We start from the raw sequence: 17,114 nt of genomic DNA, 5'->3' as shown, positions 1-17,114 counted from the left end.
CACCGTTGGAAGCAGGACCAGTGACGAGAGCTGTCTTTGGACACCATAATCTCTATCAGTATCATAAAACCACTCCAGGTTTTTAAAAATGGTGACTTGTGAAGAAGGTTACTATCACTTTCTCATTGGTACATAAAATGTGATTGTAGAAAATGTTGTTTTCTTAGTCTATAATGTACATTTTAAGTAAAAATGAGCAAAACTGTATGTTTGCCATGAAGTCCCCTAGCATCTTATTCCAACAAAGTTGCTGTCCCTGAGAAAATACCACAACTTGTACTAGATGACTCGCCAGCCCTCAGCAAAGGGTCTGCCACGTAGTAGGATCGCCATATAGCAGCGAATTGAAAAAAAGGAACAGAAAAAAAGGCATAGATTTAGTCTCTAAACCCGCTAATAACGTAACACAGGCAAAGTATATATCCATGTAAGTATCAGGGCAGGTGCAGTGTTAGTGTTTATATGAGATGATTGAAATCTTCCAGCGGAATTGATTTCAGATTAGCGTTAAGTAGAGGGTATCAACACCCAAACAGAGCATAAGGGAAAACTGAATAAAGTCCATTCTCCTCTCTCAGTGTGTTTTTCCAACAATTCAATAGGAAGCACTTCGTCCCTTCCTATGACCATTACAGATGCTCCCTGAGCAGAGTCTGCCAGCTCATCTCATGCCGTCTGCATATGGTCGTTGCTTCTGTGTTATTCTAATGAAGCAGAAAATTCCACTTCAGGAAGTTTCCTTGCTGTGAGACTAAAATGTACCATGTTGCTGTTGTTACTATTAGTTCTGTTTACTTATAGAGATAGTAGACACCTTGATGGAACATAGTTTGGATACAGGAGAGACTCTAAGCTTTAGTTGTCTGAGCTGGCTTATAAGTGAATTGCAAAGAAGACTTCAAGGTGAAAAGAGGGAATAGAGTAAGCTGAGTGAGTACCACAAGGAGTGTGTGTGTGTGCGTGCTCAGTTGCTCAGTCGTGTCCGACTCTTTGTGACCCCATGGACTGTAGCCCACCAGGCTCCTCTGTCCATGGTATTTTCCAGGCAAGAGTACTAGAGAGGGTTGCCATTTCCTTCTCCAGGAGATCTTCCCCACCGAGGGATTGAACCTGAGTCTCCTGCGCTGGCAGGCAGTTTCTTTACCACTGAGCCACCTGGGAAGCACCACAAGGGGAGTTAGGACCTATAATTAAATGTCCTTAGTTATGAACCTGCTTTTTAGTGACAGAGATGATAATACTTAGAAAAAGAAGAAAAAACAGTACTAAGAAAGCAGCAACCAAAAATGCAGGAAATGTAGTGCCTAGTGAGCCAATTAGTGAACAATTTTGAGAACCTACTGTGATGTGCCAATCCTCATTTTAGGCGTGCAGTTATGGCAGTGATCAGGTCAGAGTCCCTGCTTGTAAGAAGTCTGCAAAGATCAAGCAATAAAAATATTTGTGAAATGCATTAAAAAAGATAATTTCAGATACTCTCAGGTCAATTAAATACTAAGGTAAAATGGCAGACAGTAATGGATGAGCTGCTTTAGCTAAAATAGTTGGGAAAGGAATCCTGAGGCAGAAACATTTGAGTTGGAAGCTGAATGATAAGGAGGAGGTAATGTGAAGATCTGATGGTACAAGTTCTAGGCCGAAGAAATGGCAAGTTGCATAGCCTCTGAAATGAGAATTCTTTGGCTTCAGTGGGTAGAAAGAAGGCTCATGTGTTTTGAGCATAGTGAATGAAGAGAGGGGAGTAAAATAAATCAGAAGACAGAGGCCAGTTCACCTAGGGTACTATGAACCAGGGCAAGGAGCTTGGATTTTGTTCTAAGAGTAATGGAAAGTCACTGTAGCATTTGAGAAGAGGGACAATTTGATGTCTACTTCAGCAAGATTATCTATCCTAGCCACTTTCTACAGGGTGAAAAGTGAAGCAAACAAAGGAGAGAGTCCTGAGACTCGTTAGGAGGCCTCTGTGTTAGTCCAGGTAAAGAGAAGATGGTGGTTTGAACTCCCAATTGTGGAGATGCAGATGGGAAGAGGAAGTAGAGTGGGGGTATAGTTTGGTGATAAAGCTGTCTGAATTTACGTTTAAAATTGAGTTTTCTTTGTGAAATATGTTGAAGAAGGAAAATGCAAGGGGGGAAATAAAGACAAGAATTGCTCTGAGAAACCATACACACTCAACTTTAGTACAAATATATATGCTAAACGCACAAGTAAGTATGAAGGCTTAAAGTGAGTGGCACAGAAAAAAGAAAATGTCAGTCTTTTTTCAGTTGCTAATTATATTTTCCCTTACAGCATCCAGCCTGCAAACCCCAATTCCTTCCTCCTCCTCCCAGTGTATGTATGGAACTTCCAATCAATATCCAGCTCAAGAACCCCTGGACTCCCATGGAGCAAATGGAAGAGAAATGGTATCCTCTCTACCACCAATCAACACTGTGTTCATGGGAACAGCGGCTGGAGGCACTTAAAGCAACAGTGTCGGGTGGGGTTTGAAACTAAAAAATCTTTGCCATTCAAATCCTATCTACTCAGACTGCCATCAGAGAAAGAAAATGGACTATCCAGTGGCAGGATATTGTTTTTCAGGTCACTGGCATAAAACTATGGACAACTCCATAGTGAATGGAAATACTTGCAGAATTTGCCTTGCAAACAATTTGTTTAGAATGTATGTGGTCCCATTATTAATTATAGCATCAAACATTATCAAATGAACCAATGGAAGTTTGAAGATGCAGACATTTCAACTATGAAGATTTAATATTTCTCTTCTTAATTTATTGAAAATCTGTGTGCTGTTTCATTTTTGGTTTTATAAAAAGAGAAACATTTATTTAATGCTTTTAAAATACTTTTAATTTATTAGGATCGCAGAATCATTGTTTACTATCCCTTATTTGACAACAGTCAAATGTGTATGGCTACCTCCTATGGAAATGTTTACAGGATCAAGACTTAGTTCAATTCAGCCTCAACCAAAGATGCTTGACTTTCAGTTCCTGTGCATTAGTATGATGACTTCTGTTACATAGCAGTATTCCAATTCTATGTAACTGAATGGAGATTAAAAATGCTTTCCTTCTTTATTTAAAAAAACAGGAAGAAATAAAGTGTAGAAATATTTTTAAAGGCTTGGTTGCTCTCAGGGCTGGTACTGTTTCTAAAGAATTCTTGGGATTTGCAGGCAAAGTTCCTTGGTATATCAAATTAAAAACAGTAATTCTAGAATATTTGCATATCATATCCATGCATATAAATACAAAGAAATTGTGACTTGTAGACTGTTTGAACTTCTACAGATATGGAAGCAGTCTTTAACTGAGTACTTTGCTTAGAAACTGAGAGTGAGTGAGTATTTAAGGATCATCTAGATGCAAAAACAAACACAGAAATGAAAGATTCATTAAGTATAAACCAATTCAATTTGATACACCATTTATCTAGCTGAATCTTTTCATACGTCTTAACTGAAGTCTGTTGTTAAGACTTGTGGCCTATAGTAATGTGAAACTTCTATCAACTTTACAGGTTTTTCCTATAATCTTATGACAGGTGTTCTATTATTTTTATTAAGCATAGGGTTATACTGTAAGTCTTGGGTACATCATTATAAAAGGATCTGTAAGCCCTAAACACCCATTTCACATCATGATGTAATTTGGTAAAGACCAACTGTGGAATTGTTTTCAGCAAGCAATAAACAATTATCTGTGGACTTGTTGGAGTGTTGCTACCATTTGCTAGTATGTAGTTATGAGCTAGTTAATTAGCAGAAATATTTTGCAACAATAACAAATCATGAGAAATCTAAGTGTCCTATTCTTTGCTATGGTAATATCATGAGTACAAAGGAAATGAAATTAATAAGGGCTTGGACTGAAGGGGAAAACAAAACAGCTTTAAGAAGTATTTGGCCACGGGTATTAGAACTTAAAACCAAATTTCCACTGTATAGTAATTAAATACATATTCAGCATGTTTTGTGTCAGACACAATGAAAATACAAAGATGAAAAAGACAGTGCCAATATCTTTAGTAAGTTCTGATGTAATGAGAAAGGAAAGATAAGTAAAATCTCAACTGAAGATTTTTGATTAAAAAGCAAGGTGGGGAAACAATGTTTAGGGAACATCTAGCCTAGTGAAGAGGAACTAAGAAGCCTCTTGATGAAAGTGAAAGAGGAGAGTGAAAAAGTTGGCTTAAAGCTCAACATTCAGAAAACGAAGATCATGGCATCTGGTCCCATCACTTCATGGGAAATAGATGGGGAAACAGTGGAAACAGTGTCAGACTTTAGTTTTGGGGGCTCCAGAATCACTGCAGATGGTGATTGCAGCCATGAAATTAAAAGACACTCCTTGGAAGGAAATTTATGACCAACCTAGATAGCATATTGAAAAGCAGAGACATTACTTTGCCAACAAAGGTCCGTCTGATCAAGGCTATGGTTTCTCTAGGGGAAATGTATGGATGTGAGAGTTGGACTGTGAAGAAGGCTGAGCACCGAAGAATTGATGCTTTTGAACTGTGGTTTTGGAGAAGACTCTTGAGAGTCCCTTGGACTGCAAGGAGATCCAACCAATCCTTTCTAAAGGAGATCAACCCTGGGATTTCTTTGGAAGGAATGATGCTGAAGCTGAAACTCCAGTACTTTGGCCACCCCATGCGAAGAGTTGACTCATTGGAAAAGACTCTGATGCTGGGAGGGATTGGGGGCAGGAGGAGAAGGGGGCAACAGAGGATGAGATGGCTGGATGGCATCACTGACTCGATGGACATAAGTTTGAGTGAATTCCGGGTGTTGGTGGTGGACAGGGAGGCCTGGCGTGCTGCGATTCATGGGGTCGCAGAGTTGGACACGACTGAGCAACTGAACTGAACTGAACTATATCCTTCATGGATCTAAAGTTTGGCTGTTTTCTACACAAAATGCCTTAGGCAGCCAAACTTTAGATCCCTGAAGGAACTAATTTTAACGTGGTTAACTAATTTTAATATAGTTAAGAGAATCTTGCCTAGATTTTTGTGTTTCTAAAAGTAAATTATTCTTCAAAACCTGTTAGAAATTGTGGAATATCAATTATAAAGAGGTGATCTGTTCAAGCTAATGCTTATATGAATTACAAAATTAAGGTTAAAAATTTTAAATGGTAGGTTTATAACTCAATTTTGGGTGTACTATCTTTCAAGTCTTAAGTGAAAGTGAAAGTGAAGTCACTCAGTCGTGTCCGCTTCTTTTCGACCCTTTGCGACCCCGTGGACTGTAGCCCACCAGGCTCCTCCCTCCATGGGATTCTCCAGGCAAGAGTACTGGAGTGGGTTGCCATTTCCTTCTCCAGGGGATTTTCCCGACACAGGGATCGAACCCAGGTGTCCTGCATTCCAGGCAGACGCCACCAGGGTTCAAGTCTTAAGGTGATTACTAAGTATACATAATATAAAAATGAATGTTTTAATTAATTTGCTGGATCCTTAATACAATTCAGAGACCAAAGGCCTGTTTTGTAACAAACTGAAGAAAAACTAAAACCCAGCTGAATCAAAAACTAAAACCCACAGATCAGAAGGGATCTGGTTTATCTTCTCTCCAGGTGGCATTGCCATAAGAAAAGTCAGAGCTGTCATCATCAGTTATATGTTCTCTAGTACACTTTCCAGGGGGCACTAGTGATAAAGAACCTGCCTGCCAATGCAAGAGACTTAAGAGACCTGGGTTTGATCCCTGGGTTGGGACGATCTCCTGGAGGAGGAAATGGCAACCCACTCCAGTATTCTTGCCTGCAGAATCCCATGGACAGAGGAGCCTGGCTGGCTGCAGTCCATAGGGTTGCACACAGTAGGACATGATAAAAGCAACTTAGCATGCATGCAAGTACACTTTCAGGTCAGAAGGAATTTTTTTGTTTAATAATTTAAGCTAAATTTAAATTACAGTTGTGATGCAGAATCTTTCTCTTTCTTTCTCCTTTGGGAAAAAAAAAGGCCCATAAGACACTGAAGGTAGCCCAGGTCATAGTTTGGAAATGGTGAGGGGAATATCTTTCATTGGCATGATGCTTAAAGGGGGCCAGTGCACTGGCATGTAGTGTCAGGACCAGGGATATGAATATTCTGCAATGTATGGGAGAGATCTGAAGAACTGTCCTACTTCAAAAGCCAAACTGTGGAGAAATAGAGGTAAATCAGTAGGCTACGTAGGAATTGTCCCAACATTTTGCCCAATAATGGCAGTCTGTATTAAATGTTCCTATGTCCGTGAAATTCTCCAGGCAAGGATGCTGGAGTGGTAGCCATTCCCTTCTCCAGGAGATCTTCCAGACCCAGGGATTGAACCCAGGTCTCCTGCATTGCAGGCAGAACCTTTACCGTCTGACCCACCAGGACAGAAGAGCCTGGCAGGCTATAGTCCATGGGGTCACAAAGAGCCAGACACAACTGAAGCAACTAAGCACATTAAATGTTATTTAACCCAATCAGATCATCTCTTGAGGAACAGTGACTGGGGAACTCATACACTTAATCTAGAGAAACAAACAGGCAGAGGAGTGGAGCTAAAGGCAGAGGGAAGAAAGGGAAAGCAGCTGAGCTGGTATAGGAGTTCAGGAGGCAGCAATAGGCGGACCCCTCTAAGGGGACGCTGAGGTGGCAGGTCCTCAGACCTGACCTGATGTAGAACCCCGGCTCTTTGACTGTGCCATCCTGACTACCAAGGAACGATGCCAAATCCTCCTCTCTCCATTCAGATTTGCTGGGAGCCATTAATGGAAACGGGCTGCATTTAGCCATCCAGAGTATAGCTGCTCTGACCACACCACCAAATCCACAACAGTGTGCATTTCCTCTTCTTCAGAAAAATGTGACAGCGACCCACTAGAAGCTTACCGATTGTGCTTATGAACCACTAATTCACGCTCATACAAATGCAGTCCACCAAAAAAGGACAAAGAATCGTGCCACTCCTTGAAAGGCAGCCCAGATGATACATTCTCTTTCCCTCTACCTCCCTCCCTCAAGAAAAAAAGAGAAAAATGAAAGGAAGAAAGAAAACCACTTTGAGATAAATGAATTCTAAAATCCAGACCCAGAGTTCTACCTTTTCAGAAAAGCAGGAGGCAGATGAGAGTATGCTCAAACTTCCTGGAAAGGGATATTACAGGTACTCAGATTTCTTTATAAACCTGAGTATAAAGGGAGTGAAATTAATTGTCATACAAGTCTCATAATAACAACTATGAGATCTTATAAGGCCTGGAGGAGTAAACTGTTTATACTGTATTTTAAAGGCAGATTTATAATCCTAGGCGAGTTATAGAAATTTAAACAAAAACCTTCCAGAAAAGTAAACAATAATGATAATGGCATACAGGACATTTTGTGCTTTGGAAAAGATAAGAAATGATGAATTTATATAAAAGGTCATTATATTATCTCATTCAATTATTGAATTCTAAATTAAATCCTTGAGTTTGTAAATGGCAGAGAACACAACCTGTCTGTTCCAAAAGCACACTGATTAAATGAAAAGAAAATAAATTTCAGTTACTCTGTGATATAGACATTAGCAATGGCTGGAAAAGACTGATAGTTTTAAGTAGACTCCAATGAACAATCTATTTGCTAAATTTTGAGATCTCTGCCTACAAAATAAGGTCTTATCTCTGTTCTGATTGGTAAAAAATGTCTGTGATTAGTTTTCTAATATCAAAATCTTATCAATAGTGTTGTTCCATTTTCATTGATCTTGGCTACACAATACTCTGGTAGAAATGTTTCCTATTTTAAAAATAGTCTATTTCCGGAATGAGCAAGATAATTTATTTAGTTTTTTTGTAGAATCTAATCTAGTTGGAGAGATCTCTGATTTTCCCCCAAATTTCTCTTCTAATGTCTATAATTTCAATCATATTCATGCAGATATTTAGGAAGATAAAGTGACCAGTCATCAGTTTAACCTTTTTACTTATCACATCAGGGGTTTAGTAAAAGACTCTCTGATCATTCAGTAGCATGGGAAGTTTTCTTTTTTTTTTTTTTTTTTTTTTTTTGAGAATACTGTATTATTTACTTCTCTGGAAAACAATAACAGTTATTCACTAATCAAAGAAAACCAAAACATGAAGAGTATAATACTGCTATATTTCTAAATAGCACAACTAAAAACAGAGATTCTGGCTTCTATTAAAACTTCATCTCAACATTCACAAATATTTTATTTACTCTAAAGACTTAAAATTTACTTATTGCATCAATGAACATGGGGTACATGTGTCTTTTTGAGTTATGGTTTTCTCACTGTATATGCCCAGTAGTGAGATTGCTGGGTCATATCGTAGGTCTAATTTTAATATTTTACAGGACTTCCATACTGTTCTCCACAGTGACTATACCAATTTACTTTCCTACAAGCATTGCAAGAGGGTTCCCTTTTCTTCACATCCTTTCCAGCGTTTATTGTTTGTAGACTTTTTATTGATGGCCATTCTGATCAGTGTGAGGTAATGCCTCACTGTAATTTTGATTTACATTTCTCTAATAATTGCTGACGGTCAGTATTTTTTCATGTACCCTGTGGCCATCTGTATGTCTTTGTTGTACAGCAGAAACTAATGCAACATTACAAAGAATTATACTCCAATCATAAATAAATTGGGCTTCTCTGGTGGCTCAGCGGTAACGAACCCGCTGCAATGCAGAAGACGTGGCAAGAACTATGAGTTTGATCCCTGGGTTGGGAAGATCCCTTGGAGAAGGAAATGGCAACCCACTCCAGTATTCTTGCCTGGAAAATCCCATGGACAGCCTATGGGGTTGCAAAAAAGTTGGACACAACTTAGTGACTAAACAACAGTGACAAATAAATAAGTAAATAAAAGTACTATACAAAAAAATTATAAGTGATAGCATAAGCTAAAACATCAATTAAATCTACAGGAAAAAATTTTTTTGATTTACTTATTGCTTGAGTGTTTTTAATGAAATGTCTTGGTAGTGTTCTCAATCTTTGTTAGGCTTTGTTAATGCATTAATGTGTTGAAGGTGGCAAGAGATACTCCATTTTATCCCACGTTTTGACAAATATGTCTGCTCATACTGGTGGTAACAAGAATAGACAAGATCTGTCCCTCAAGGAACTTATACAACTGTTTACAATTAAGAAGTAATTGTGAAAGTAGCTGAAATTGTGAAAAGAAGTGAAGGATCTCAGAGAAATTCAAACAAGAATTGAGCTCCTGGAGACGCAGGCAGGGCAAGGATATGATGGGAAGACCTGGTCAGGGAAACTCCTTGAAAAAAGTGATATACTGAGATTGAAGAAAAAGTGAGAAGTGATGCTGAGGAAGGAAGTTGTGGTGGGGAAGGGATGAGCAGTCAGGACATGTTCAGGACAGGACAAGCTCAGCTCATAAGGAACCTGGAAGCAAAAGGTGAAAAGGTGTGGCAGAGCATGGAGAGCTTGGAAGAGCTGCTGGAAAGGCACTCCTGAGGCTTTCAGGATTGTGGTGGTTTGTTGATAAAACATGAGAGACATATAATTGTAAAGATCTATAAAATATAAGAGGCTGGTAAGAATGTCAAGCTGCGATGTTTATAAACTCTGAAATGCTAAAATATTTTAACTATGAGAACAGCATTGCTTTCCTAGAGTCCACTACTAAAAATAACATTTAGCCCCTATTATGTGTTCTATAACAACACATAATTAAAGAACTTAATCTCATGGTTTTCTATCGGAACATGTTTGACATATAACATTGTATTAGGTTTAGATTTTGGTTTTCTTCATGAGGGTCTTAATTAGGGTCTCTTTTTAAAAAATGATAATCTCAGCCAATAAAATGTTTTAACAGAACTCACTATTCCTTTTCTACAAATTCAGTCCCAGACTTCTTCCCTTGAACTATCAGGGAAATATTTTAATCTCATGGGGAAAGTAAACTATGTTCATGCTTTTAAGTAGCATTTTTCTGTATTGCTGATGTGATTAATTTTAACCTTAAAATTGAAGGGAACTAAAGGTGAAGAGAAGGTCAAAACCAAGATTTCTCACTGCGGTGTGGTGACTTTTCTTTAAAGAGATGTAGAATCTTCAGGTAAGAATTGAGGAACACACTTAAAACAGTGAAAAATTAACTACTCAATATGATACCTGCTCTAAAGTAAAGAGAAACCATTGTTTTTATTAGTGAAAAACAAGGATGGTGTTCTTACCAATCAATAGAATGAGGGTCAGAGATTTATAGCCCTCAAGCATCTTTAAACACACCGAGGCAAATATGAGCTCCATGGGCAGTTTGTTAATCAAGATCTGTCATTTGGCTTTGTGTACTTTAGCTTATTAACGCTTTATACATGACCTTTATGGAAAACAGAACTGTTTCCACATTTTATGTCGCAAAAATGGCGAGATTTCTTGTCCTTGAATTTTGGAGGTAATGGTTTGTATTATTTGCCACCACCCCTCCCAACTGTTGTATTATTTGCCTCCCCTCCACTCCCAATGAACTATTGCCTGGGTATCTCTACCACTTATAATATTCATTTTAACTCTCCACTCCTCAAAGAAACTTCACCTAGAATATGTACCTAAAGATGGTCACTGATGTGTTTTCACAGGAAGCTGAGAATTCAGTTGCCTAAGAAGTTGGAGGCACGTGGACATCAAACTAGCAGAGAAACCCCTCTGAGGGTACACTGATCATTCAGCAAAAGAGCACTTCTTGGCATATCAGCGTTCTCTCACAACCTGATGCTCCCCAGAGAATATAAGGGCACACTGGCCAAGAAGTGACTAGTGAGTCCTGGAAACCAAAAAGAATAGCTTGTCTTTGGCATATGCTTCCATGCTAAGTGACTCACCCTAGTGAAACTCCTGTAGAGCTTCTTGTGAGCTCCTTACATGTGAACACATATGACCATCAAAGATTCAGAGAGTCCAGCAGGGACTCAAAAGGATCAGGATAATGCGGGATATTCGAATTATCCTAGGAAAGGCACCAACCTGGGAACCACAGAGTTATCTTGACCTCGTTGTTCAAGTTTTCATTAAACTATGAAGATAAAGTAGAGAGAAAATATGTAGCAATTTAAAACACTTACTACAGAGTCAGACAAATGTGTATTTAAAGCCACAGAGCTCAACTCTGCTATGTATGATATTAAATAACTTCTCCAAGACTCATTTTCCCCTGATACAAAGGAACTTACAAAACAGAAAGGGACTCACAGACTTTGAGAACAAACTTATGGTTGCTGCAGGGAAGGATGGGGGAAAAGGATAGTTAGGGATTTGGGGATGAATGTGTACACACTGCTATATTTAAAATGGATAACTAACAAGGACCTACTGTATAATGCATGGGACTCTGCTCAATGTTATATGGCAGCCTGAATGGAGGGGAGTTTGGGGGAGAATGGATACATGTGTATGTAGGGCTGAATCCCTTTGCTGTTCACCTGAAACAACATTTTTAACTGGCTATACCCTAATACATAGTAAAAAAATTTTTTTTAAAGGGTTTTTATTCTCATCTGTAAAATAGGCTTAATTATATTATCTACACAAAAAGGCTTTTGTGAAGATTAACTCAGCTAATGTTTATGAAATATTTAACATGATGGTTTCTAACACATTACACAGACTCAGTAAATGATAACTGAAGTTAATTATCATTAGTATTCAAATCACTTAGAATCAGTAGTATTATTGAAAGCAAGGCAAATTGTTCTTGTGTGTCCTTATCGGTAATGTAGACTGCTCTATTACTAGAGTTGACCAGCAAGATAACCCAGTGTGGTGTGATTAAATAAGAATTTAGTATGTAAAAGTAAAGGAAAAAAGCAAAATGTGGTAAATCATTAACTACCCCAATATGGTTTTATAGAAATGACATCCACAGAATACAATATGGTCTGATTGTTGGATATGAAAACATGATTACAAGAAATATTTCACAATAATTTGTGTTTATACATATTTTGGTAGTTTCATACAATGATGCAGATTCTCCCTCTATTAATAATTCTGGGAGGATACTGTCAATGTTTATTTCATTCTGATTGTTTTCAGACCTATAATATGCAGCCATAAAAAAATGAGATTTTTCTGTGAAATTTTCTATTAGGAAGAAAATAGTTTCCACTGATTAATTTGATTCTCCATTAAAAGTCAGTTAAATTAGTATTTTTAAAATGGAAATAGCTAAATTTATAGTCAGAAATTATTAAAGTGTTAAATGTTTTTAATACCTTCAGAACTGCAAAGTTAGGGATAAGCTTTCTCTTGTCTGTATTATTATTGTAAGCAGAACTTTTACCCCAGCCAAAAGAACTCTCCCAAGCTACTAAGCTGAACATCCAGTTGTTAATTATTGAACATTTCCTCAAAGATGTTCTGCGGGAACCCAAGGCTCAGCATGTACGCCATTGGTGTCATTATATTCTCTCCAAGTTCTCCCTCTCATCATTATAGAGAAAGCAAGCCAAAAACCTGGAAGGCATTCCAAATTCCCTTTCATTGCCTCCTCTTCCAGTCCCTGTATTCCTTCTGGTTATCTTCCCGAGTTCTTATCTTCTCATCCTCAGAGACAACATCCCAGTGCAGACTCTCACCTCTTAACAGGATTATGGTAGCTCCAGCTTGATCAGTTCTCCATCACTTCCAGATGGAGTTTTCTTCAACACAACCTGCACTGCTCAAGATTGTCCTCTCTGGCTCCGCTCTGACCTTGGAACAGGGCCCAAACTCATCACCATGGCTCTAAGGCTTTTATTTATTTATTTTTTTATTTTTGGCTTTTCCTGCTTGTACCTAATGTTAATCAATATAACGTATATGCTCTTTGGAACTTTGTCTGCAATTGGAAGCTTCAGTGGATTTTTAGATGTCAAAAATAATCATTGTGTAGGTATTGGGATTTCCTTTATGTTCTGTGGTCTGAGTAGAAAGTGTAGAAATATGAATGATAAATGGTCAATAGAGATGAAATGCTTATAAAAATCAATAGATTTAATGGCTCTAAAATATTTCAGGATGTTAGCATCTGACACAAACAACATTGAAGGAAACCTTATTTAATGGAATATCTTGGCTCATGTATCAGTCTTCCTAATGTATGACAAAGTGATATTGAAAGACTGAGGAAACAGACTTTGATGGACCTCAATGACATATAGGCAGATTGCTTAACTGAGTCGAAGATTTTTAAAAAGTTAATACACAGAAATTTAATAAATGCAATAAACCCTCTTCTACTTTCTTCTGCCTCTTCTTCTTTGACTGATTCTTATGAAACCTTCCAGTACAGATTTACAGTCTCTAAGAAATCGTTCCTGAAACTCCAAAGTTCGGGTTAGGGTCCCTTGTGTACGTTCTTTTCAAGTCCTGTACTTTACCATGACTCTTACCATGTTAGTTTGCTGTCTTCTGTCCTAGACTATTAACTCTGGGATGGCTGGGCAACTGTTAGGCTTTTTGATGTATTTCCACAGTAAATATATGTTTAATTAAAATTGCATAATAAACATCTTCAAAGTCAGAATGAATAATCACCTGTAGGTTCAAGATGCTGTGTATCAGATAACATAATGAGGTCAGAGTCAGGCTGTTCATCTAACAGGGGCCCAGAACTGCACAAAGTATGAAAATTTACTGAGGTTGGGCTTGTCTTGGCAGGTACCAATCAGAAGCATTCCTTGGAGAAGAAAATTGTGTTACAGTTTTGTCTTTAGATTTTCTTTTCAATCACAGACTTGAAACACAAGTGGATTCTGAGAACTAAGGCCTAGTAGTTATCCATTTTAATAGCATAAGCCCTCAGTAAATGATTAATTCATTCTTTAATTCATTGATCAATTCATTGAATCATTGATTGGGAAGGCTTGGAAGTTGCCATTGTAAGTCATGCAATCCAAATATGCATCCTAAATAAATTCTTGTGCTTTTGCTCAAGTAGAAAGACGGTAGGATGTTTTTAACAGCATTATTTGCAATAGGAAAAAAATTGGAATCAACTTAAATGACTGCCAATAGATGAATGAATAAGAAAGAAAAAGAATTCATGCAACGGAATACCATATTCAGGCAAAATTAGTGCATTAAACCTACACATATTAGGAATAAGTCATGAAAAGGTCATGTTAAGTGAAAAAAGCAAGTTTAAAAGAAAAAATAAAGTCTAATATTTATGTAAATATAAAACCATAAAACAAAAATATTTCTTTTTATGTATGAAAAGTGAAAGTCACTCGGTCCTGTCCAACTCTTTGTGACCCCCTGGACTATAGAGTCCATGGAATTCTCCAGGCCAGAATGCTGGAGTGGGTAGCCTTTCCCTTCTCCAGGGCATCTTCCCAACCCAGGGATTGAACCCGGGTCTCCCGCCTTGCAGGCAGATTCTTTACCAGTTGAGTCACAAGAAAGCCGTTTTATGTATACATATGTGATAAAAATTAAGATATGTGGTTGAGAGGTATACATATTATTTTCTGTGTAATGACTACCTTTGGGGATGGAAGCAGAGGAATAAGATGGGATGAGGTTTCAGTAATACCCTATATGCTGTGCTTCTTTAAAAAAGACGTGAAATAAATGTGGCAAAATGTGGTATGTTGGTTAAAGTTTGGTGATAGATACACTGATGCTTATTGTATTGTCTTGTGTACTTTTTAGTAAATTTAAGTATTTCATAATAATTTCTTGAATTACAATAGAGAAAAATAAATCATAAGAGGGGAGCACCTATTTAGCTTTAAAAATTAAAACTTTATGCATAGGTGTTGGTTCAGTCTTGAGTTGAATAAAATATGCTGTTGAGAGTCAAAGGGTTATTTGAGTCTCATTAGCAAATGTTTATATCTCTGGTGAAGTTGGTTAGGCAGTAAAAAATAGTTTTGTTAGATAAGATAGAAAAGAATGTCTTTCTTCTTTACAGTAAATAGTTTTCCTAATTACAAAAGCAAAAGATGCTCAGAAATGTAAACTAAGAGGAAGGGTGGGAATCCACATATAATCTTGCCTCTTATAAATAAAATCTATAAACATAATTTTTCACATGTGCATAAGCCTATATGCATACATGATTTAAGGGCATCTCTCTGTGCATACTGGTTTGTACTTAGTATTATATGATGAACATATTTTCTATGCTATTTCATTTTGTTTTACTGAAGATTTTTGGTAACTGTGTAGGATTTCTTTGGACATGCTATCATTTACTTAATCAGTTCCCCGTTATTGAATATTTAGGTGGCCATCGAAAAAGCAAGAGAGTTCCAGAAAAACATCTATTTCTGCTTTATTGACTATGCCAAAGCCTTTGACTGTGTGGATCGCAATAATCTGTGGAAAATTCTGAAAGAGGTGGGAATACCAGACCACCTGACCTGCTTCCTGAGAAACGTATATGCAGGTCAGGAGGCAACAGTTAGAATTGGACATGGAAAAACAGACTGGTTCCAAATAGGAAAAGGAGTACGTCAAGGCTGTATACTGTCACCCTGCTTATTTAACTTCTATGCAGAGTACATCATGAGAAACGCTGGACTGGAAGAAACACAAGCTGGAATCAAGATTGCCAGGAGAAATATCAATAACTTCAGATATGCAGATGACACCACCCTTATGGCAGAAAGTGAAGAGGAACTAAAAAGCCTCTTGATGAAAGTGAAAGAGGAGAGTGAAAAACTTGGCTTAAAGCTCAACATTCAGAAAACGAAGATCATGGCATCTAGTCCCATCACTTCATGGGAAATTGATGGGGAAACAGTGCAAACAGTATCAGACTTTATTTTGGGGGCTCCAAAATCACTGCAGATGGTGACTGCCACCATGAAATTAAAAGACGCTTATTCCTTAGAAGGAAAGTTATGACCAACCTAAATAGCATATTGAAAAGCAGAGACATTACTTTGCTAACAAAGGTCCGTCTAGTCAAGGCTATGGTTTTTCCAGTGGTCATGTATGGATGTGAGAGTTGGACTGTGAAGAAAGCTGAGCACTGAAGAACTGATGCTTTTGAACTGTGGTGTTGGAGAAGACTCTTGAGAGTCCCTTGGGCTGCAAGGAGATCCAACCAGTGCATTCTAAAGGAGATCAGCCCTGGGTGTTCTTTGGAAGGAATGATGCTAAAGCTGAAACTCCAGTACTTTGGCCATGTCATGCGAAGAGTTGACTCATTGGAAAAGACTCTGATGCTGGGAGGGATTGGGGGCAGGAGGAAAAGGGGACAACAGAGGCTGAGGTGGCTGGATGGCATCACTGACTCGATGGACGTGAGTCTCGGTGAATTCCGGGAGTTGGTGATGGACAGGGAGGCCTGGCGTCCTGCGATTCATGGGGTTGCAAAGAGTCAGACACGACTGAGCAACTGAACTAAACTGAACTAGACTTTTTTAAAAAAAGAAAAAGATAATGAATTCCTGGTTCACTGGAAGTAATATGATTTCAAATGTTTTCTAATTCAGCATTGTTTTCATTGAACCCCAACATGTAAATGCATGCATTTGATTTTTTTTCTGATATAAGGAATCATCTAGACAATGGACTAAATTTCCCATCTATTTTCAGCATGTGTAATATCCAGGAGACAAAACCACTGTAACATCCTTGCTGGCTCTTAGAATATCTGGGGGTTGGCATGCCAAGACTAGGACAATATTCCCACAATGATTTTTACCTGCTTACTCTGGAGGTGAGGAAAAAGAATGTCAAACTAAAAGTTCTTAAGAAATGAATAAACTGCTTAAATATTCTTAAATGGAAATTATTTCCAAAATATTAATAAGACAAACACTGGATGAGTTCTTTTAATGCCCACAACAACCTGATATAACATATTTAATGAAATAAATTTCTGGACCCAAGATGGAGCTGCTTCTGCCCAGGGAGCCATGTCAGCAAACTGAAATTTAGATAACTTTAGTGTGCCTGTAAAGATTCTACTTGACCAGAAACGCAATATAACCAGTCAATCCCAAAACACCAAGTCAACTCTGAGTTCTATACTTTGTTCTATAAAAGCTTCCTATATATTCTCATTTTGCAGTTCTCAGAATGGAGACTGTCCACTTCATGAGTTGTTAAGTAATGCTTGCTTGTATCACCTAAATTGTCATTA

General features: G+C 37.9%; 1 protein-coding gene across 1 annotated transcript in view; it reads left to right on the top strand.

The window, feature by feature from the left end:
• RFX6 (regulatory factor X6) overlaps positions 1-3,043 on the top strand; it is a 50,812-nt gene extending 47,769 nt beyond the window's left edge. Inside the window, exon 19 of the mRNA XM_040238426.1 lies at positions 2,293-3,043. Coding sequence (XP_040094360.1) covers positions 2,293-2,468 — 176 coding nt within the window. The 3' untranslated portion in view covers positions 2,469-3,043. The remainder of the gene's footprint in view (positions 1-2,292) is intronic.
• Positions 3,044-17,114: the final 14,071 nt, after the last annotated feature.

The sequence above is a fragment of the Oryx dammah genome, unplaced genomic scaffold (genome assembly GCF_014754425.2).
Source record: "Oryx dammah isolate SB20612 unplaced genomic scaffold, SCBI_Odam_1.1 HiC_scaffold_4, whole genome shotgun sequence".
NCBI lineage: Eukaryota > Metazoa > Chordata > Mammalia > Artiodactyla > Bovidae > Oryx > Oryx dammah.
The sequence above is the reverse complement of the archived record's forward strand: the minus strand, read 5'-3'. Positions and strand labels throughout refer to the sequence as shown.